Source organism: Schistosoma mansoni, chromosome 1 (assembly GCF_000237925.1).
Source record: "Schistosoma mansoni strain Puerto Rico chromosome 1, complete genome".
Taxonomy (NCBI): Eukaryota; Metazoa; Platyhelminthes; class Trematoda; order Strigeidida; family Schistosomatidae; genus Schistosoma; species Schistosoma mansoni.
The window spans coordinates 16837078-16859475 of record NC_031495.1 but is presented as its reverse complement, the minus strand read 5'-3'; the positions used below and the strand labels follow the sequence as shown (position 1 = coordinate 16859475).

The 22398-nt window shown below is 37.9% G+C and overlaps 3 protein-coding genes across 3 annotated transcripts in view; 1 reads left to right on the top strand and 2 right to left on the bottom strand.

The window, feature by feature from the left end:
* Smp_133100 (putative leucine-rich repeat-containing protein) overlaps positions 1 to 2323 on the bottom strand; it is a gene marked incomplete at both ends in the record, with an annotated part of 29891 nt that extends 27568 nt beyond the window's left edge. Inside the window, one exon of the mRNA XM_018793458.1 lies at positions 2228 to 2323. Coding sequence (XP_018647969.1) covers positions 2228 to 2323 — 96 coding nt within the window. The remainder of the gene's footprint in view (positions 1 to 2227) is intronic.
* A 5657-nt stretch (positions 2324 to 7980) lies between these two features.
* Positions 7981 to 11605, top strand: Smp_020120 (hypothetical protein; the record flags this gene model as incomplete). The annotated part of the gene is made up of 2 exons (XM_018793457.1): positions 7981 to 8085; positions 10853 to 11605. The coding sequence occupies 2 exons, from the start codon at positions 7981 to 7983 to the stop codon at positions 11237 to 11239; spliced, it is 492 nt and encodes a 163-aa protein (XP_018647968.1). The 3' UTR covers positions 11240 to 11605.
* Positions 11606 to 19255: 7650 nt separating this feature from the next.
* Smp_020130 (hypothetical protein) lies at positions 19256 to 22094 on the bottom strand (the record flags this gene model as incomplete). The annotated part of the gene is made up of 1 exon (XM_018793456.1): positions 19256 to 22094. The coding sequence occupies one exon, from the start codon at positions 22092 to 22094 to the stop codon at positions 19548 to 19550; it is 2547 nt and encodes an 848-aa protein (XP_018647967.1). The 3' UTR covers positions 19256 to 19547.
* Between the last annotated feature and the right edge of the window lie 304 nt (positions 22095 to 22398).

The following is a 22398-nucleotide window of genomic DNA, read 5'->3' as shown; positions in this document are numbered from 1 at the left end:
ATGGCAATTAAAACTAACGATCATTAACAATCACTTGTTTAGATTTTCCGTATTTTTTTAACGGAAGACTTCTAAGGCACCCAACGTTTATTCTCCTATTAAGGAATCCATTCAAAAAGTCAGTTTTAAGAAACAAGTACATACTACTAAACTTTATGACAGCACGAAAATTGTCATTTCAAATACCAAGTAAAGGTTTTAGAAGTAATTACCTCTAACTACCCTTTAACTCTGTAAGCTCGCATAGACACGTGGTCTACACATTCTTTTTGATATTAAGGGGACTACTTTACTACGTTTACTGTTATCTAGTTTGAGATATACATAAATATCTTTCATCACTGAACTCAGTATAAAGTATGTGCAGAAAGTAGGTGAGTGTTTAGTCTATCACAACAAGAAAAACGACAGCAATTTATTCCATTATATTATTTCGAAGAGATAAAGGATGTATGTTATCCTGAACTACTATGTAAATAATAAAAAGCCGCGGAAAAACAAAAGTTGAAAGCAATCGCAAGAAAACTAACTCAATTAGGGAGGCAAAAAGTATTCTTAATCAATTACAAGGTGTATTCTCTACAAACAATAAACTATCGAAAAGAAAGTATATATACATAAACTTATATATGCATCCTAAGGCAAACGTTATTTCTCCCTAAGCGACTATACTATAAGACAAATAGAAATGCGGCTAACAGTTTTGTTAAACCAGGTGAGAGCATAGAGGGCATCATCATGCGCATGGGTCTGTCTAGCTTTGAGAAATTAGAATTTTTCAACATGCTGCTTGAACGTAATCATATTTTGAAGAATGACTCACAAGTATAATTTTTGGAGGCTTCTCCGTCCGCTATGTAGTTCTCGATTACACAATATCTTATTTTACGATACTAATTTTATCAAACACGAAAACGAAAAGTAACACTTTTATATGTGGATGCAATAACCTAGCAACTGTTCAAGGACACATCCAATATCTACTGTCCATATATATATATATATATATATATATATATATATATATATATAGAACAAAGCATCTGATTTCACTTAGGATCTATAGTTGTGTATAAGATACGGAATCAAGAGGATAATAGGGAAAAGGGAGTTGATGATAAGAGACGAAGGAAATAGTTACTGATATGCAGTAATGATAACCGTGGTCATTTATGAGACATGAATCAAACACACCTTGTAAGGGGGGAAATAGTTCCCATGAGTGAGTACATGTTTTTCAAGTTTACTGTTAAAGCCATTTACTGATGGAGCTGTGGTCGCTTCTGCTGGGACAGCATTTAAAGTGAAGACAACTCCCAGCTAGAAAATGTACGAGCTTACCTAGGTGTTTAATCTTTATGTGCAATCTTTCGAGGGTTCCCTCGGGGAGCGTAGTGATCTAGTAATGTGCTCGTGTTATGGTTGCTTGGGGTACCTAATATATTGTATACCACTATCAGATTACCTCTGTTCCTCCCCCATCTCAACGAGAACAATCTCAAGTTTTTGAACCTGTTTTCGTAATATTTATATTTTGGGCTCTTCACCAACTTCTTTTCCCGCCTCTGAACTCGTTTTACGAGACATACACCTCTTTCAGAGAGAGAGAGTGTAACGACATGGTCGACTTGACATTACAAACAGTTTTAGAAACAGCTCTGTGTCGACTGCGCCAAGCTGTCTTCTCAGGAGTCGATGTAAGATTGTTCCTCGCGCAATCCTGACGTTGAGATCTTTCAACGTTCGTGCGCGTTATTTGCCATGGTACGAAATATCCTGCCCTCTAGGTTGTTTTGGAGCCAGGATCAAAGTGTGTTAGTTAAAACCATCTTTGCAACCTATGCCATGACAAGCATATTAGGCACTATGTCAAATATTTATCGCTGCGGACTTTAGAGTCGCATCTGTTTCTTAGTGCAGAGTAACAGCTACGATCCAATCCCTTTATGTAAACGTTCCATTTGTGCCAGGCTCTACATTTGGGTTGTAGAAAGCGTTTCATGCCTCGCCTAACCAAGGATCTTTGCTTTCCAGATGTGTGCTTACCCTAAGGTAGCTGTGTTGTGCCGTATTCTAAGTGATATTCCTCAAAACCTCCAACCGTACATCCACTGTTTGACCCCCATAGCTCTTTTGACCGTTAAGCTTGTTGTAGATCCTTCACCAAGATTGTGCTGTCTGCCTTAGTATAGCTGGGAAAGAAGGCATCCTCATCCATTCCAAGTACCTCGTTTATAATCTCGTGTAACATAGCTGTACCATGGTCAACTAAAAGCTGATCACTTGTCAGTGGATAATCTAAGTTTAAGGGCTTTCCATCCATCTCCCGATTCGTGACAGTACCCAGCTTCTTTACAGCAGCATCTGTCCTCAAGGTATCAAGCAGATTTTTGTCTAAAGCGTGTTATTCGGTTTCATGAGAACTTCCTGCTGCATGTTTTTTGCCTGTATAGTGTATCCTATTAGAGGGACAGGGGTCTGTATGCTCTGCACCGTGGGTTGCTGGTGATGGTCAACCAATACCAACGTGTATAGTTGGGCGTTTTTACTGCTGCCATATTGATCTAGGTCAGCTTTCATATGTGATGTGACTGAAGTGATTGATATCCGAGCTGTAACAGGCCAAGTACTCTTTGTTCCTGAAATTCACAGTCACCAGACTCTGGAACATATTAGTTGTGGGGTGTGACTGACTAGATAGATCGGACACTATTTAGTGGTGTGAAGGCCCATGCTAAATGACATCCAACACCACTGTTGCTTATAGTGTTCATGAGTTTCACTCCGACTACCACGTAATAGCTCAGGCGCTCCATGAAGCAACATCGGGGTTGGTTACCGGGTGTTTACTGATTTTCTGGTGACATTCCTTATGACTTAACTCGGACTTGAGAAGATTGCTTAACTTATGGCCTTTCTGATGTCCATAAAATCTCTTCTGTAGCATGCTCTGAGTTCAAAGTTACCCTCAGTGAGGGGTATACCTTTCGCTATGTTTTGGCTCTTATCCAGGGGGCATAGCTGAGCTAAAGTGATATCATTTCCTAGCATTGCACGGTGTTCGTCCGGTTGCTTTTTATCAAAGACTGTACTACTTTCTAATAAGCTTCTCTCAGACACTGGGATACTAAATAAAATCAGGGAGTTTTGTCGGACGTCTTTACCCCCCCCCACACCTATGCTTATGCCATTTCCTTCCCCGAAGCTGACTCACTACTCCATACCGGTAAAATACACTTGGGTAATAACAACAGCCAGTAATTTTAATTCCGCATAAGCTCGAATAGTTGCTCCCACAGTCGCGTGTTCGTTCGAGCATGTGCTTGATGATTGGGATATATTGATGGGGATCGATACCATTGCTTCCAATGGCATAATATACTTCATTTTTGTTAGTTACGCTGGCGTTTTCTATGCACTGTAGACAAATTTATCAGAACCACAGAGAGAGGTGACCTAACATGAATCTGTGGTGCTGCATTATCACAGACACAGTGAACACAACCACTATAGAAATTACATTCATATGCTGTGTTCAGGCGACATGTAACAGTAGATGAAGTAATAAAAAGTAAATATTTAACCAAGAGCGAATAATAAAGGCCTTGATGAGGAAGACTAAATAACCTAGTGTGTGGTTGAAAAGAGACCGAAATGAAGGTTAAAATACAAGACAGGGAGAACTAACAAATACATGGCAGTACTGCGCAGTGAAATGTTGTGAAGGGATTTTCAGTGGTTTCTTTCCGTTACAATACTTTTGTCTATTCCATTACAACACACCAATCATTATCCGGGGTTTGCATCCAAATGACTTCTTGCTCCTTTGTTTTTTCAGAGCACAACGTTTTCAGTGCACAGATATGGAGCTCCTTACTCCTGAAACAAAGGCGAAACAAAAAGTACATCTTTTAAGGTTACAGTTCATTCCAAACACCTTTCATATTTGCTTTATAACAACCCTAAACTCTTTAGAAATTTGTATTGCATGAATATTTGGCAACATCACAGTTCTAACACAGGAACACCATGTTTGGACCTGATATGCGTTTCTTAAGACCACTAAATGGATGCGATGCCATTTTTGAAACATATCATGGTACAGTACTAACGTATAAATCCAGTGATTTACTCGCATACGCATGTGCACGAATACGTTGTCTTTTAATATTATTGGTTTTGTCTATCTAAAAACCATACATGAGAAGAATTCCCTGCGTAAATCAACATTATAAATTATAGAAATCGTCTGTGAAAGCGGTGTGCATCTGCTCTGTCATAAATATGTACTATCTATAATTTATTTACTGGTTTTAGATTTGACCGCATTTGGTAATTTAGCGCAGTATATCACAGTAATTCATATCCATGCAATAATACGTTATGGGAAGTATGACAGATTACGGGCAAGACCATATGTTACATATGTTACGGGGTTTGCTGTGATACGTTACTCAGGTAGATGCGTAACATTTGCGTAGACAAGAAGTTGAATAATGTTATGATTAATCATAGTACGTATCACATGTGTGCCATTCTTACAGACAAGATCAACAATACATAGAGTGGATCTACGGATAAGGTGTTACCAGAGTAAGGTTGTACGGTATGTGACGACAGTAAACACTCTTGACAGAATATTCATGCAAACATACCAACAAGCAAATAAATAGGTTCGTGTTAGCACTGTACCATTAGTCTGCAGTTGCTACAATCTGACTAAAAATGGCATAATGTAATAGTTTTAACTCTAAAAAACATGAACCTGTCCTAAATTCTGCCTCTGAGTGTTACATTCGTGACTCTGATGGGGAGAGAGTGAAAAAACAAGCAACAAAATGAACATCAAAATTTGGTTGATAAACCTAGGTTTTGCAGTAGGAGAGGTTGAGATATGTCTGTTAGCGGGAAGAACGAATACTAGTCAATATATAAACCCGATGTGTGGAGAATTGTAACGGGAAAACAGGTCTTAGTCAATGGTAGGTCGAAGAGTAAAGTGAGATAATATTTGTCGATTCCGTAAAACTAATAGTAACCCAAATTGTTTTAATGTCAAAATGACTTTGTCATCACAGTCTTTATTTATCGTTCTTCTTAATGTTGTTATCAAATCTCAGTCGTCATGTATGTGCTTAAGCGTCTGGGGATGCCTGTGATGAGATGACTTGGTAAGATAGTGAAGCCAACATAAGGTAGAAAAAACAAGTCTAAGAAACATCCAACATGAGATAATAACTTCGATTTCAATAAATGGTTGCCTCACTATCAGTCACCAGGAGACAAAGACAACAAAAATGTTGTGCCCCACAAACATGGGTAAATTGGGACCATCGCCCTCATCATCGATTTCTACTGGCCAGTAACTCCACACTCCATCCTATTTTTATGTCAAGCTCTCTCAAGTTGTTGGTCAGATCGCAGTTATGCCTTGCCTACAAGCTCCATGATCCACACCCTGTTAGAAAACACCCATTCTTTAAGCACCCTAATCAAGCATATCAGACAGCCAAAGTTAGTAGACTGTTTTTGGAGCATCGAAACAATAGTAGCATAGGATAAAGCATGGATTTCCAAACAAAATAAGTTCACACTAACAAACTAGTAAGTAAAAGAGCCATTGAATCTGATAAACTTAAGGCAATGAGTCAAGCTACAAAAGCAAATGGTTGAACACTAACATTTACGGTAAAAGCACAAAAGTGATGAGTAATAAATGGGAAGGTACTCACATCGTTATGGTTGGTAGTGGTTCTTCTGTACACCTGATTTTCCAGCCGAGTAGTCTATAGTTACTGCGAGCTATATTCAGTCGTGGTCCAAATGTTCATGACACCATCTATAGTTGTGGGGCTTGTTGTAGAGGTCAAAACGGTACACTGGATGGATAGTTGTGAACCCTCAGAATACCCAGCGGCAACCTTCTGGGAACAGTATTCCATGATGAAGACTTGAAATTAATTCATGCTCTATCTAATTTACGGAAATAGTGTAGCACTTGATGCTCTCAGAGACAACATTAAGGACAGAAAACAACTCACCTCTCTGCTGACTACCAAAGCCTAAAGTGAACGAGTGGTTTCACAATAAAAGTCTGCCAAAAATTCAGTTGCTCTTGATGGAAAACTACCAAAAATAACGTTGATTAGTGATGCCTAAAAATTAATGGTGTCTCCTCTAGCATTCTGTTCAAACTATGAAGATAGTTAAATGCCAGTAAAGACTCTCAACAAAACCAAGGTTATCAACGAGGGAGATATTGATAACGAAGATCAGGACCTTGATACAACCTAATGACAAGCAATGGTGCTAATACCATAGCCTCCTCAAAAAGCCACTTGATTCACTCCAGCAGGCTGAGTGTGTGAATTTGTATCGCAGTTACTTATAAAGTTTATATTAATTACATCTACCGACTTCCGATCATCTACAGAGCCGGCTTAGTTTTAATTTCAGTCAGTTGTACATCGTTTTGACCAAACGTTTCTCCTACTCCGTTTCTTAGTCCTTAATGAAGTTTAACTTTCTGGTATGATCATAATTGTTAAAATATTTTTTCGAAGAGTTTCATAATTAAATTCATCAAACTAGTTGAATTACAATCTTGTGGTTTCTGTCTAGTTCCAGTTCTGTCGATAGAAGGTGCTGCGGTATCATGCCATCATAGTAGTAGAATACAGTCTGTTCGTGACAATTTGAACACTGTTACGAGGACTGAAGTCACGGGTGCTCTAAGTTGTTTGGCTAACTTGGTGCGTACCACACTCATTCTTACTGACACTACATTTTAGTTTACAGTGCTAGCAAAACACCTGTCTCCTTCAGTTCGTATATACATATTATTAGGGCGTTCACGAATGTGTGCTTGTCCCTCCACCTAACCTGGGTACCCGTTGTTGCGTTTTCAATGGATGAACTAATAAAGCGTTATCAAATACTGTATAGAGCTGATACCATATACTCAGGTTCATAACATTATGTAAAACATGCTAAAGATAATAGGAAGACGTCAGGTAGAAGTTGTATTGAGGTGACCGAAATGTTATTTTAAAGTCTACAATACCTTTCAAGATCCTAACAGAAACCAAAGAATTTGAAGGTTTGCCCCTGAAGGATATGGTCCCAAAGTCAAAACATTGTTCATAGTGAAACAGTCTAAGAGGATCATCGCCACCTGAGTAATAAGTGCTAGGAATTCAATGATTCACGATATCAACCTGTTCAGAGTCCTGTTAAAAGACTTTGTAAGGCCAATAGGTTAAAAACACACAACAGAACTCGTAAAGGATCACTAAAAATGACCTTCGAAATGCTCGCTTCGTAGACATGCAAATATTGACTAATATACTTATTTAGTCCATAAAGTTTTTTACCTGGCTGGTGCGCAACTTTCCTCTGTCCATACCGATGAAGGGAATCTATTACTATTATTCGATTTCTATCAGTCGTTTGTTCATATGAACTGATTTGTTTAAACTACTTTCGGAAGCATGGCACATCATGAATAGTAGTGAACTTCAAGAACAATGACTCGTTGTAGTCCATGAGTCTCTAGTAGGCAACTGACAAAGGTGGTAAAACATGAGATCTTCGTGAGGGTTTATCAACCTACTAACTAGTGAAAAATCTTAAAAGTGTATATGATTGCTTACCAGTCGTGAAATTAAATAAACAATTATAACTATTAACCAGTGACAAATTCTACAACTGCCAAGGAATTCGGGCATCGAAACGCCTAGATTTACTGCCTGAAGCTGTTGATGTGTTTTAATATGCTTGAAATCACGTCAATATACGGAATAAACAAAGTTCTTAAAGCTAAACTTCAGACATCGTTTTAAACTTGCCTGTAAACTGCCGTATTCTGAGGGTGACATATGTGATTATTTCTTAAAGATCAATTTCTCTGTACTGTAACGACCTGATTTTAGGAAGGATCACTCTCGTATTACAAATCTATTGACGGCAGAGGAGAACTAGATGAAGAACGCTGATCCTAAGGATAAAGTAGATATCATATATGCTAACTTTGTGAAAGCTTCTGAGAAGTTCATTCACGATCATCTCGTCACCAAGTGTAAAGAGGTAAATATTCAGATGTTTTCACATTTGGGCTGTTTAAAGTCAGAAGGAATATTCTGTCTCTTGAAGTAAATTATGTTTCAGATTTTCAGAGTCTGACATGAGTATCCTTTGGATGTTTCAGTCTACACGAACGATCATGTGTCTTCCAAAGTATCTCTCTACAGTTAATGTTAGGTCTTGAAGAGAAGTCCACAATCAGATATGTGGTTATCGCTTCAGAAGGATAAGGTTCGACTTTAAAGTTATGGAGATGACAGTAGAGTAATTTAAAACTCTGAAAAGACAGAAAGTAGTTCATTTTCACTATGGTTCAAAGAACAAATGGGAATAATCAATTTTCCATCAAATTTGTCACAATTAGGAAAAGGTTTAGGTATTTCTGTTCTCAACGATCTTAAGTAATATGCCGATTGCAATAGATATTTTGAACATCTCTGAGATCCCTTTAAAACACTGACGTCAATGTTAGGAGTCGGATTAAAGATACATTTACCAATCATAAAGAGTAATAAATCCTTGAAATCCTCTACAGTCCAAAGTGATTCAAGTATCTCTCGTAGAGTTCTTAGGTAAGGGACCCGGGGCTTGAATAAATATTATGGGTTGGGGGATAGGTAATTTCGTTTTACCAGTTTAAATTTGTTCACGTCTTACACTGGTTATCCATTGCTACTAAATAGTGAGGTTCGTTTAATCCACAAGAATCTGAAACCAACTGAATCCATTTTTCTCATGAAGGAGCAGCATTTAAAATAAAAGCTAGATTTCGACTTAAAGAACACGTGATTAATCAGATGATAGCACTTCGGATGTCATATTTCTACGATTATTTTCTTAATGACTAGGGTCATAGCTAAACAATACCATTTTCAAAGTATTACCCAAATGTCGTCAAAGGAGCAGGAGAAGAAGATGAGTGAAATTTGATTCCAACCAGATGGTTGAAGAAACAAAAAAGATTTCCTTTTCTATTTTTTTTTGTTCAACATCGAATTTTAACACTAGCTCAAGGACATTACCGGCGCACATCTAAACAGATGTGGGCAGGGGTTGGTTTTGTTTTTTAATTCAGTCATCTCAAATGGTCTTCTCTCAAAGTTTTATTGTCAATCCTGTATTCAGTTTTACAATCATTTATCCTGTCCTGACAGATAATTTCCGGCCACTTTCTGGAATGCCACGTCAACTAGAACCATTTTACATCAGAATATGTAGATGACTATATTTACCTGTCTGTTATTAAACCCTCGTAGCAAAAGTCATGTAAGTAAGCAGTGACTAGTCTTGTCATTGCCTCAATTCGTATTTTAGGATTCGTCACCTTTAGACTGTAAGTGCCCTGTTAAGTTTCACAATCTTGCCACTAAAATAACACCACTCCCTATATAAGAATCGCCTCTACATCTCTATTATCGAGTGCTCATGTAAACAGCCTGTTAGTTCATTTTTACGGGCTTCATCTGCCTTTGGTTAAACAGTCACCTGGATTTTTTCGCCTATGATTTTACAGTTGTGTTAAGTCTCAGTCTGACCATCCACTACCATTTCCCTAGCTCTTGCTTAATCAGGCAACAGACCAACTGCATGCTAAACTTTTCGTCCACTTGTATGTTACGATCCATAATATGATGAACGCTTCTACCTTCTTTTAATATTCAATACTGTTAAAATACTGATTGTCAAAAAGCTTTCTTTGTAGCTCTTTCACTATTTACATCTTTTCTTTAGTCACTTTGCAAGGCATCAGATACTGGTTTATAAAGTGCCTGATTAGTCGTCTTGATTAACCAGTTCCATAGGAAGTTGGATATGAAATCTACCAACTGAATCTCTCCTGATAACGCTCACATTTAAAAACCCTTATTTTTTCTAGAAACTGTACGGGTGGTCATGTACAGAGTGACTACCGTTTCCAGCTAGGTTGCTTTCTGATGATTTTGTATGTACAAACCTGTGTGGTAGTAGTTCTGATTCCAAGTCACAAAGGATGGTGCATGATCGATGCAAATATAACTATCTTACAGTTCGTCGCTGTCAACTTCGGTCAGGATTCGTTTCACCTTTAAATTTGTTAGATGGAAAATCTAATTTTGTTTATTGAGGCTTTTTTCCCATTTTTTCGCGTACATGCTGAATAGCACATGTACTAAAAACTGTACAGATTCGAAATGCAACTGGTTGGTCCCGACATTTTTAGTATTGCACTCTTCAATCGTGAGTAACAACTACGTATCCTGTGGCCTAAAGTTGTGGGCCTCCAACTTTCCGATATTTTGACTAGTTCGATTCTCAATTCGTTTTAAAATGTGTCACCAATTTGACTACTTATTATGGCGAGAACCTCGATTTGGTGTATATACTCACACAGTTTGCAAAATATTTATTACTTTGCTAGTGAAAGTACTATAAGCTTGTGAGTGCACTAGTGTAGAACAAAAATATCGATTGTTTGAGGCAAGGTAGGGGAAAAATACATTTAGGGCAAATGACTAAGCTAATCTACGTTGTCTTAGAATTTAAGTACGCTTACTATTTTGATTTCGTCGTGCTAAAGTTTTCTGTTGACATTTGAGTCGTGTAGTCTGTCAGTCAGTCAGTTACAACGTAGAACTTCGTACGTACGTACATCAGTTCGAGTTGTCATACCACATTAGTAGTCTGTAAAAGATCCATTTATGTTTTAGTCATTAATGCTTTTGTTAGACATTAGTATATTTGTGTTAAATACACTTTCAGAATTTATTTGTTTGTCGTAATTTCTTTTCAGCAAAACATCAACTATAATCCAAATGAGCCAACTGAAGACCTTAAAGCATTTGAGCGTCGTCTTCGTGAAATTATCAATGGTTTAGGTCCGAAAGCATTTAAGTGGCGAATTGTCCTGTCTTTAGCTGTACTTATACACCTATGTTCATCATATTGTTGGCTTGTCGACCCTGTCACATACCAAGCCGGTTTTATCGGTTCCTTGGAAAAACATCCAGAATTTGTATTAAGTCTTTTGTTCCTCATGGCTCTCTTTTTTTTGGGAGCACATAAAAAGGTCGTTTTGCCTAGTATCATAGCTCATCGCAGCCGAATTGTTTTGGCAGAATATAATATGGCATGTGATAATTCTGGAAAGCTCATTTTAAGACCTAAACCTAATCTCTAATAAACTATGTATAAATGCGTCGTGTACATAATGTATAAAAATCAGCCGTTAAGTCTTTCATTATAGTTTGCTTCGGACTATATGGATATATGTAGTCGTACTGAATAATGGTCAGTCAACGGATGAAAAGGAACAATTAAATCCAGATTTTCAAGTTTATTATATCAATGTTCGTGTTATGAAGATTCCCGGAGTATAAAATTCATATTTACACTGTTTAGTAAGTTATTCGTGGGATTCTCCCCACTTTTTTTCAAACGTGCCAAATTATGTGATTACTCTCATCAAACGATTGACAAATGAAAAGCTTAATGTTGATTCATTTGTACCACTGATTACTAGGAAATATATTTTTCAGAATTTGTCTTTATGCCGTTTTTTGTTCAATTCATTAATTACTTCTATGTGATTTGAGGAAGTGAATTGCTTACTAGCCAACCAAACTTTTATCCCTAAAGGTTATTTATCATAAACCTCCTTGTTTTGTAATCCTATCCAATGAGCATACTTCATTCTACTTGTAAATTTGTAGAAGGCAGCAGTCTTGAGCACAGTTAAACGCAAACTTAAAGAGTCTAGAATTAGTGCGATTACAAAGAGGGTTCTTTGACTGTTTGTAACGGCTTAACTCGGAAGGAGCGTGGTTCAAAGATTGAAAATGGAGTGCTATAACTACACGCAATTGAACCACCTTACAATTTTCGGCGGTACAGTCATATTGTAAATAAGTTGTGACAAACTGGTTGTTCCATTACTCTGAAATAAAACCATTTGTATCATCTTCAAAAATCTATGTTTTGTATACGACAGTTATTGTGACGTGATTCTGTCAATCCTATCATCAAGATTTGCTGTTGTCATACTCTGCACATTATACAGATGTTTATAAAATTGATCGATGAGTAGAAAGTCATGCATCATTTGCCGTCTTAACATGTGGTGACCTGCAAATTATTCAGATCGCAATCATTTTGGGTTCAGCGCCCCATAGTTTACCATACCTCAAGCTGTAATACTTACTTAATTACTTACGCCTGTTACCCCTCGTCGAGGAGCATAGGCCGCTCACCAGCATTCTCCATCCAACTCTGTCCTGAGCCTTCCTTTCCAGTTCTTTCCAGTTGCTATTCATCCTTATCATATCGGCTTCTATTTCCCGGCGTAGTGTGTTCTTTGGCCTTCCTCTTTTCTGCTTCCCTTCCGGATTCCAAGTTAGGGATTGAGTCGTGATGCACATTGGTGATTTCCTTAATGTATGTCCGATCCACTTCCAACGTCTTTTCCTAGTTTCCTCTTCAACTGGAAACTGGTTTGTCATCTCCCATAAAACGCTGTTGCTGATAGTATCCGGCCAATGGATGTTCAGTATTTTGCGTGGACAACTGTTTATAAATACTTGTACCTTCCTGATGATGGTCGTAGTAGTTCTCCACGTTTCAGCTCCATACAGTAGGACTGTCTTGACGTTCGTATTAAAGATTCTGACCTTGAAATTGGTTGAGAGTTGTTTGGAGTTCCATACGTTCTTCAATTGTAGAAATGCTGCCCTTGCTTTGCCAATCCTCGCCTTTACATCTGCATCAGATCCTCCTTGTTTATCAACGATGCTCCCCAGGTACTTGAATGTTTCCACCTCTTCCAGAGTTTCGCCATCAAGTGTGATTGGGTTGGTGTTTTCCGTGTTGCATTTGAGAATCTTGCTTTTTCCTTTGTGAATGTGGAGGCCTATCGATGCAGAGGCTGCTGCTACATTTGCTGTCTTCATCTGCATTTGTTCGTGTGTATGAGAGAGGAGGGCTAGGTCATCTGCGAAGTCCAAATCATCTAATTGATTCTGAGAAGTCCATTGTATTCCGTATTTCCCTTCAGATGTCGAATTCTTCATAATCCAGTCAATCACTAGAAGGAAGAGGAATGGGGAGAGTAGACAGCCTTGTCTGACTCCGGTCCTTACTGGAAATGCATCTGTCAGCTGTCCTCCATGCATGACTTTGCACTGTAGTCCATTGTATGAGTTTTGGATAATATTGACAATCTTTTCAGGAACTCCATAGTGTCGAAGAAGTTTCCATAATGTTCTCCTGTCCACGCTGTCAAACGCCTTCTCATAGTCAGTGAAGTTGACGTATAGTGATGAGTTCCACTCAACTGATCGTTCAACGATGATCCGTAGTGTCGCAATCTGGTCTGTGCACGACCTATCCTTACGGAATCCAGCCTAATGGTCCCTAAGTTCGGCGTCTACTGCGTCTTTCATCCGATTCAGCAGCACTCTGTTGAAAACTTTTCCTGGTACTGATAACAAACTGATGCCTCTGTAGTTCTCACATTTGCTCAGATCTCCTTTCTTTGGTATTTTGATGAGATATCCTTCTTTCCAGTCCGTTGGCACTTGTTCCTCTTCCCAAATCTTCTTGAATAGAAGGTGAAGCATATTTGCAGTTATTTCAATGTCTGACTTCAGTACTTCTGCTGGTATATTGTCAGGTCCCGCCGCCTTCCCACTTTTGATTTGTCTGATGGCCATCTTGACTTCTTCGATCGTTGGTGGAGTGACATCTATAGGAAGGTCAGTGTGTGCTGCTTCGATGTTCGGCGGATTCAATGGGGCTGGTCTATTCAGCAGTTCCTCGAAGTATTCTGCCCATCTTTCTCTCTGTCCTTGAATCTCAGTGATTGTCTTTCCTTCTTTGTCCTTGACTGGTCTCTCTGGTTTGCTATATCTTCCTGCCAATTTCTTCGTTGTATCATATAGTTGTCTCATATTCCCTTCTCTTGCAGCTTTTTCCACCGCCGTTGCTAGTTCTCCCATGTATTTCTGCTTGTCGGCTTTAATGCTTTTCTTCATTTCCCTGTTTGCTTCTGCGTAGTCTGCTTGTGCTTTGACTTTCTCTGCTCATGTTCGGCTGTTGTTAATTGCTAGTTTCTTGTTCTTCCTTTCTTGAATTTTGTCCAGAGTTCCCATAGAGATCCATTCCTTGTGATGATGCTTCTTAGGACCAAGAACCTCCTGACACGTTGAAGTTAGTGCTTCTTTGATCCCTTTCCAGTTGTCCTCCATCGTAGTTTCTTGTTCTTTCAGTAGATCCTGTAGAGCATGGAACCTGTTGTTGAGAGTTATCTTGAATTCATTGAGCTTGTCAATATCTCGAAGGAAGGCTGTATTGAACCTTTGTAGTGCTGTTTGTCCAGTTGTCCAGTGTTTCTTTAGCTTCAGTCTCATCTTGGCCACAACCAGGTGGTGATCTGAAGCTATGTCAGCTCCTCTCTGGGTTCTCACATCTTCCATTGATCTTCGGAATTTTTTGTTGATACAGATGTGATCTATCTGGTTCTCTGCGGTTTGGTCCGGTGAGATCCATGTAGCTTTGTGTATGCGCTTGTGTGGGAATATTGTGCCACCTATAACCAATTTGTTGGATGCACATAGGTTTGCAAGTCTCTCCCCATTTTCATTTCTCTCTCCTAGTCCATGTCGTCCAATTACATCTTCATATCCTGTGTTGTCCACTCCAACTTTAGCATTTAGATCTCCCATCAGGATGGTGAGGTCCTTTCGTGAGCACTTTGCTATAATTGATTGCAGCTTTTCATAGAACTGATCTTTATCATCGTCGTTGCTATCATTGGTGGGTGCATAACATTGGATAACGTTCATTGTGATCCCTTGCTTCTTTGTTCTGAATGATGCTTTGATTATCCTGGGTCCATAAGATTCCCATCCCACAAGTGCATTTCGTGCTTCTTTGGACAGCATTAGAGCAACTCCCTGAGTGTGTGGAGCATTTTCCCCTTCGTGACCGGAGTACAGCAGCATCTCTCCTGTACCTAGCCTTTGTTGTCCAGTTTGTGTCCGATGCGTTTCGCTGATTCCGAGTACTGCCAAGTTGTATCTCCTCATTTCCATTGCTATTTGGCTGGTCTTTCCTGTCTCCCACATTGTCCGGACGTTCCATGTACCTATAAAGAGTGTTGCTCTGGTTGTTAGAAGGTGCATCGGTCTCGTGACTTCCGAAGAATTTCGGCTTTCATCATGAGACGTCATAATTATTCCTTCAACTCCCAGGGCAGAGTTTAAATGGTTTGAATTATTTTTTCTGGTTAGCGTTTTTTTAGCGAGTTAGCTTTTCTACGGGATGGGGTCGCTAACCTCATGCCCAACCCTCCTCCTTTACCCGGGCTTGGGACCGGCAGTAACTCTAGAAGAGCTACAGGCGAAGTTCAAGCTGTAATAGACCGATATATATTTGCTCAAAAAACGTAAATTGTCTCGTTAGGCTAACTTTCCTAACCAACGTTTCGGATATACCAATTTCGTGGGTAGGTATCAGTCTGACTGCCCAGGAACATCTATATCGAGGTAATTACATGACTCGTAGTTGTTTACAGGATCTATTGATTATAGTTTTGATCAGTCAAATTAACATACCCCACTATCACAGAGCGATCAAATTGTCAGTCTAAATCCCAGAATAGTAGAGGAAGTAACAGTATCAGTGGTAAGTATTAGGAAAGAATAGGCATCAAAGATATGATTCGAGGAAACACAAATCAGTCAGTTGAAAACAAAAGTCATGAGGAATTTAGAATCTTAGGATTCGGGGAAGGTAAAGAACCGATGTACCTACACCATTACAAATGATTTTGAGCCATGTCATATAAAGTCTGTAACCATCGGTTACTATAATTTCGCCGACTCCAACCAGGTAATCCACACCTAGTAACATGGCCAAGTTCAATTGTTAGTGACTTCATGGACTGACTCCATGTCTTGCCACCGCTAGCTTTCTTCCAGCCTACTCCAACATCAGAAAGATAATCTCTCGTCGAGGTAGGCGTATGTAACACATCCCAACCACCTCAGTTGATAGAGATTTACTAACCCTAATCGATTGGCTATCCTTACGTAGTACTCCATTCCTAACCTAGGCATTACTCAGTGGTTCTAAAATACACTAGCAGTGCTTCAAAGACATGTTCGGATACCAGTAACCTAGGTATATCTCCCATTCCTAATGGCGTCAGACACCAGACATTCAGGACTGATGGGACTGCCAAAATAAGTAGAGCGATCAGTGGGTTCACCTTCTTTACTCCCTATCATTAATTTAGGTATTGAACTGAAGCAATCTCGAAGCGACATTTTACATCCTGACGGAGAGAACTGCATCCCAAACATGCTTGCATTATTGCTGAAGATGATCAAAAGACTGTTTTGTCAGCGTCTTTACCAAACAGAACTAAATTATCTGCGTATTCTAATTCAACAAGTGAATCTCCCGCTAGAAGATCAATTCCTGAAAAGTCAGACGATGTAAGTGTTATCTCTAAGAGCATATCTATAACAAAGTTGAATGAAAATGAGGAAAGCGAACAACCTTGACAAAGACCACTTGAAGTAACTAATTCCAATGACAGTTCGTCGTAAGCTCTGAATCGATCAGTATTGTTCGAGTAGAGAGCCTGTATAAGGTTAATTTACTTTAGGATGCTTTACAATGGTAGACACTCACAAAGCTTCACGATTAACGGAGCCGAACACCGCCTTAAGGTCAAAGAATGCAACTATAGTAGTGTTGGGATGATCCTGAAAATTTCTCGTAATAGACATGACAAGCTCAGGAAACATTAAGAAGCATTTTATCCAATCAGCGTTTGATCGGAAAATAAAAAGTCACATGTAGAGTTTCTGATTGGCTGATTACTACACTGATACTATGTTTAGTAGTATTCCAGAATTTTCAGGAAAACCCAAGGACTTCTAAAATACTATAAAAACCCTATATTTTCTGTACATTAGTGAACCTTTGAAGTAAAGTGCTTCTCGTATATTTTGCGTCTTTTCTCTCGTGTTCAAGTTGCTGTGTAGATTAAGCTTGTGGTCTACGAAACTTGCTTAGGATTCGAGTATAGCATTCAATCAGTAAGATTTATCAAGTAGGATGTCGAGAAGTATGTACATGTCCCATAATCTGCCGGAAAGTGAATCTTTGGTCTGTACAGTCACGTCCAGGTCTGAAACCAGCCTTGTTTTCTTGGGTTTGCTCTTTACGAGTTCTACTTAAACATATATATTGTGTAACTTTGTCACAAAACTTGTTTGCCTCGGCTGACACATTGTGCGGTACTATCTTTTAATATAGGTGGTATGAAATTAGTTTATCGGACTCCGTAACATCTCCTATAGGTTCTTTGTCATGGAAGTTTACATTTAGGCAAGGGTGTTACATATGAGATAATTTCTGACTTTTGTCCAGTAAATTTAGGATTAAAAGCATGGTTGTGGGAAGCAAAGACACTAAGAATGTAGTCTTTGAACGTATTAAAAGGAGATTTCACCATATCTTTCTAGTATTTTGAGTCAGCTAAATATGATATGACAACGGAAGAAAGTGACAAAAGCTGTAGAGGTTCGTACAAATAGTAAAACTGAACAAATTGGTGTAGCTGATTATTGTATCCAAATCGCATATATTGTTAGCTCTACTATTCCAAAATACTGTTGAAATCTGAGCGCTGTTATAGAGGTACGTTTGATATTCACTAAATTTAACCTATTTTAACATTAATGAAAAGTCTAATAGAATAGAAAGAGGAGTAACGCAAGATACATTGGACTGCTTTGCTCTATTAAATTGCTGAATTAAGTATGTCGGTAGTGAGCAATCTAATGAGGACTTTTATTTCCTAGTCGACATTTCAGAAGCATCAAGTACATAGTAGAGTAATATATTAAACAATAAACCAGAGTAAAATCGTGTTTACAATGTTTGATGTGAATATTAACTTCTTGCTTGCCTTGGGACTAAGTTTTTGGTTTGAGAAACATCCCTGAATGTTTAATCGGAGATTAGCCACTGATTTTTGAAATAATGGTTGAGTAATGGGGAGTGTGGAAAAACGCAAACTTTTATTGGATCCTTGATAGCTGTAATGCTTAGATTATAGCATCCTACTTGTTTACTCCTAAACGCTTTTATTTTTGTTCCAGACGCTTATCTGCAGCATGCTAAATACAGTATATGATGCAAGTTTCACTTTTTTCGAGTAGACGTCTTTTACGAAATTTTCATCACTCATGATATACTCTGCCACCTCGGAGGTGGTGTGCAACCTTACAGCTATTTACCTTTTGAAGAAAACATTGTTGTTTTAGTGAGTTGTTGTTTATCTTACTAGTGTTTGACTTGATTTACTAACAATGTAGTGGGCAGAACCCACCAGTGGGGACAATCGAATATGTGTGAGCTGAGAATTACAGAACATCTTAATAAAATCTGAGAATCATACAGTAAATACTTAATTTGCAAAATGTCAATCAACTGTCTCAAACCTGACTATTCCTTTCTTAAATATCAGTCAATCGTCTAAGATTTCATTGTTCCTGGATTTTCATGCCAATTGGTTTCCGTTTCCGTTCTTTCCTTCTCGATTTTCTGCTGCCAGGCCTTCTATTCCTCACTCACGACATATACTACTTATGTCGATATAAGTAACACACCACAACGACAGAAATAATAATAGCTCATAGTAATTAAACTGATTATCAGAATGACTGCTGGTAAAATGTGACTAAAAACATCTTATTTATTGTAATAAGTGAAACAACTTTAAAATATTCTCAGTCCAAAAGTTTCTTATTAATCCAGGAATAGATTAGTATAAAGTCTATCAACCATTATTGTCATGAGAAAAGTAGATGTACTAACTGGCTCCTCTAATCAGATTAGAAATGGCAGTTTCCAAACACCTGAACCAGTAGCCTAAAGTTGAATGATTAAACCACATTAATATAACAATGGCACAACAAAATTAACTTATCAAAATTGAGCTTCTGTTAAGATTGATCTAGCTTCTTCAATTCATAATAAAACAGAACAAGTGCTAGGTTAATTACTGACGAGGTGTAATGAGGATGAAGAAGCACTGTTGAATTGTCAGTGGGGTGCGCTGTGTTTTTTAATTAATTTTAATCTGTTGTTATTGACCTACTGACTTTAAAATGAATAATTTGTTCGAAGTTAAAGTCTTTATTACTGAAACAAAACGAAAAAAACTTTTTTATTTACATATGATCATTAGATCAGCAATCCCAGTGATAATTAGATCATCAAACACAAATGAAAATTATCTAGTAATAAACACAGTTGATTCTGATTTGTTTTGTTTTTTTTTGAGATTTTTCCCTTTGAAATCCGCTTATGGGTGATAAATAGATTGAATGTATTCTGTTATTTGGAAATGTAAGCGAGATAATTGCACTCTGATAATTCATTATATTTTAAAATGATTGCTACTTTATTTATATTTACACCAAAGTAAATTTTTCAAGACTAGTTTCATTCACATGAATTACAGTTTTATACGGTTCCCAACATGAAGGATCAGGCGTTGGTACTCGGTATTTAGTTGATGGACCAGCTCTGGGGTTATTTGTATGCTCATCTTGCCCTTCTCTTATATCGACCACTGTAGTACAAGTGGTTGTACTTGTGGCTAAACTATCTGTTGTTGATACTGAAGGAAGTCCCCGGGCACACAGGGTCGGGGTCCCATTGTGTCTCATTTCTAGAACAGGAGTGTTTCCGGTAATAGTCGTTAGAGTTATTGCAGATGGTGGGTACGCTTGTTCGATTGGAGATTTTTTATTTGCAGCAGATTGACTTACTTCTGTATTATGTAGTGATGGTGCTAGATTATCTGTATTAGGGCTTTGAAACGCCGAGTCACGGGATAGAGATTCTTCACCTGGATGAAAGTTTCGATCCGACCATTCTAATCCTGTAGGCGCATACCAACCAAGCTGAGATTCCTCAGCACTTTTAACATTTCTCGATCGTCTGTTTGATTGTGAACCTTGATAATCCAATCCCACCTCACTTGAGGTATGTTCCACTATAGACCGATCTAGTGTTATGTTTGAACTACCTCCACGACCACTCCCCCACTCTGAACCTGAACTGGGACCCCTTCCAGAGTCCTTGTCTTCTGTTTCCGAGCCTATTGACCCACCGGAACCGAAACCTGGGGGTGGAGGTGGCAGGAAGTTTTGTGATGTATCTGGTGTAAAGTTTTGCAATGAATACATGGGATTTCTCTTATCAAGATGCGTAGTAAACATTACAGTCACTTGGTTAGAACATGTTGGATTAGAGTGAGAACTTCTGTTTGTCAACTCTTTATTTGATGCTTGTTTTGTTTGTCTAAAATCATTTGTCTGCATGACTACATGTTTCTGTATAGGAGTGTTATTCGTTTGGGAATCATTTGATGATATGAAGTTGTTTGAATTTCTATCCCACGTTGATTTTGCTTTCTGACTTGCACACCTCAGACTAGTAATCTCACAGTTCGATAAAACTCTACAGGTTTGGCGAGGAATGTATCCTGGTGTTCCTGTAGCTACTAGGTGGGTCACACACCATCTACGTACATATAACCAAAAGTTATTCTCTGTCAATGGGAACATTACTTTCTGCTGAGCATGTGTAGATTTCATTCTTCCATCCACAGAATTAGTAATTGTTGGACTTGATAAGCTTGATTTCAAAACACAAAAACTTACTTCCCCCTGACGAACACCTAGTAGTTTGTATCTCTCTTTCCACTCTGCTGAGGGTCGAAAATCAATATTCACAACTGCTAGTAGTTCGCTATTGGTTAGAGAAGAATTTTGTACAAAGCTGTTGGTAGGCAATGTAAAAGGATGTAAAGTAAAACTCGTCGTGTTTGGACAATTAGATTGGATAGTGGAGTTTAACCTTCGGGATACTATACATGTTTGAGGATAAATAATTGGTGAATCTACATGAAATTGATTGCAAATCCTTACAGGAGAAGAAAGCTTTAATTTTGCCAGTCCCATATCTGGTTTCCAACGCAAGTCAGATTTTTGGTAAGATGATGCTCTTTTCGGACTTGTAAGGGATTCATTTACATTCTTTAGGCATTTTTCTGATTTTCCCTTGGAAGTGGTTGTGTGACATGTCTTGCCAGTCTTACTTCTGCTGGTCAAAGCAGAAATCGTTTTTTCGTCCCACCCATATGCTTCCAAATCTTCTTCTTCACTACTTGTACTACTGCTACTCAGACCTTGTGATTTATATTGACGACGCTTATCATTAACAACCTTACGATTTGAACATCGCTCACTTTCCCTATCTTTTTTACCTTTGTGAGGTTTTTCATTAATTTTCTGCGTGGAATGTGTTCCATTACTTGGTAATATGCGTAAATCTAAACTGGAGCTACTGTCTGAAGTACTACTACTTAAACGATGACTTAATCTTTCTTGACTAGTTGTTGTTTCATCACTGCTAGTACAACTACTTAACGAAGGATAACTCAAACGAGATGGATTTGTCTCATCACTACTATCATCACATTCACGAATATCATTTAAACTTCCATGACGATTCTTATAATTGATTTGAATTCTTTCATTAGATAATTCATAACTCTGTGAATTTGATGAAGATGGTGTAGAATTTTTATTAACTTGATTATTTTCATCACTTTTGATTTGTTCGCTTAATGGTGGTGAAGGACTTGGTGATGCTTGCCATATTTGTGTTGGTAATGTTGATTCAAAAGTTACTGATACACCTAATCCACGACGTATATAAACATCAGATGATGATGATGATTTGGAACTAGCACCTGATTTTCTTTTATCAAGTGAATTATTTTTGATAATCTTACTTCTCAATGTATGTTTATTGTGTAAATTATCATTTTGTTCATCTGTGAAATTTTTCTCATCTGATTTTAACATTAATTCATTTTCTATGGTTGATTCAATTTTTGTTTTGGGATTGAATTTCGTTTTAGATTTTTTAGCAAACACTGAACGCATTTCTACTTGATTTCTTTTTTGTTTTTTAGTTTTAATGGAAATGTTGAAGTGATTGTTGTTGTTGTTTTGTTCTTTTTTCTACATCTTAGCCAGGTCATATATCTGAAATGTTTATGAAAAAAATAACGTGAAATTTAAATGTTATTCATAGATTAGAAAATCACAATATAAACTCAGTCATTATTATAACAATTCGGAAATGAATCTTATCTTGCGAACTAGTAATATGTTTGTTGCTTTAGTCAAGTACTTAGAATGTAACTGAACACTAAACATTTTGATATTACCATCAGTATAATACCTT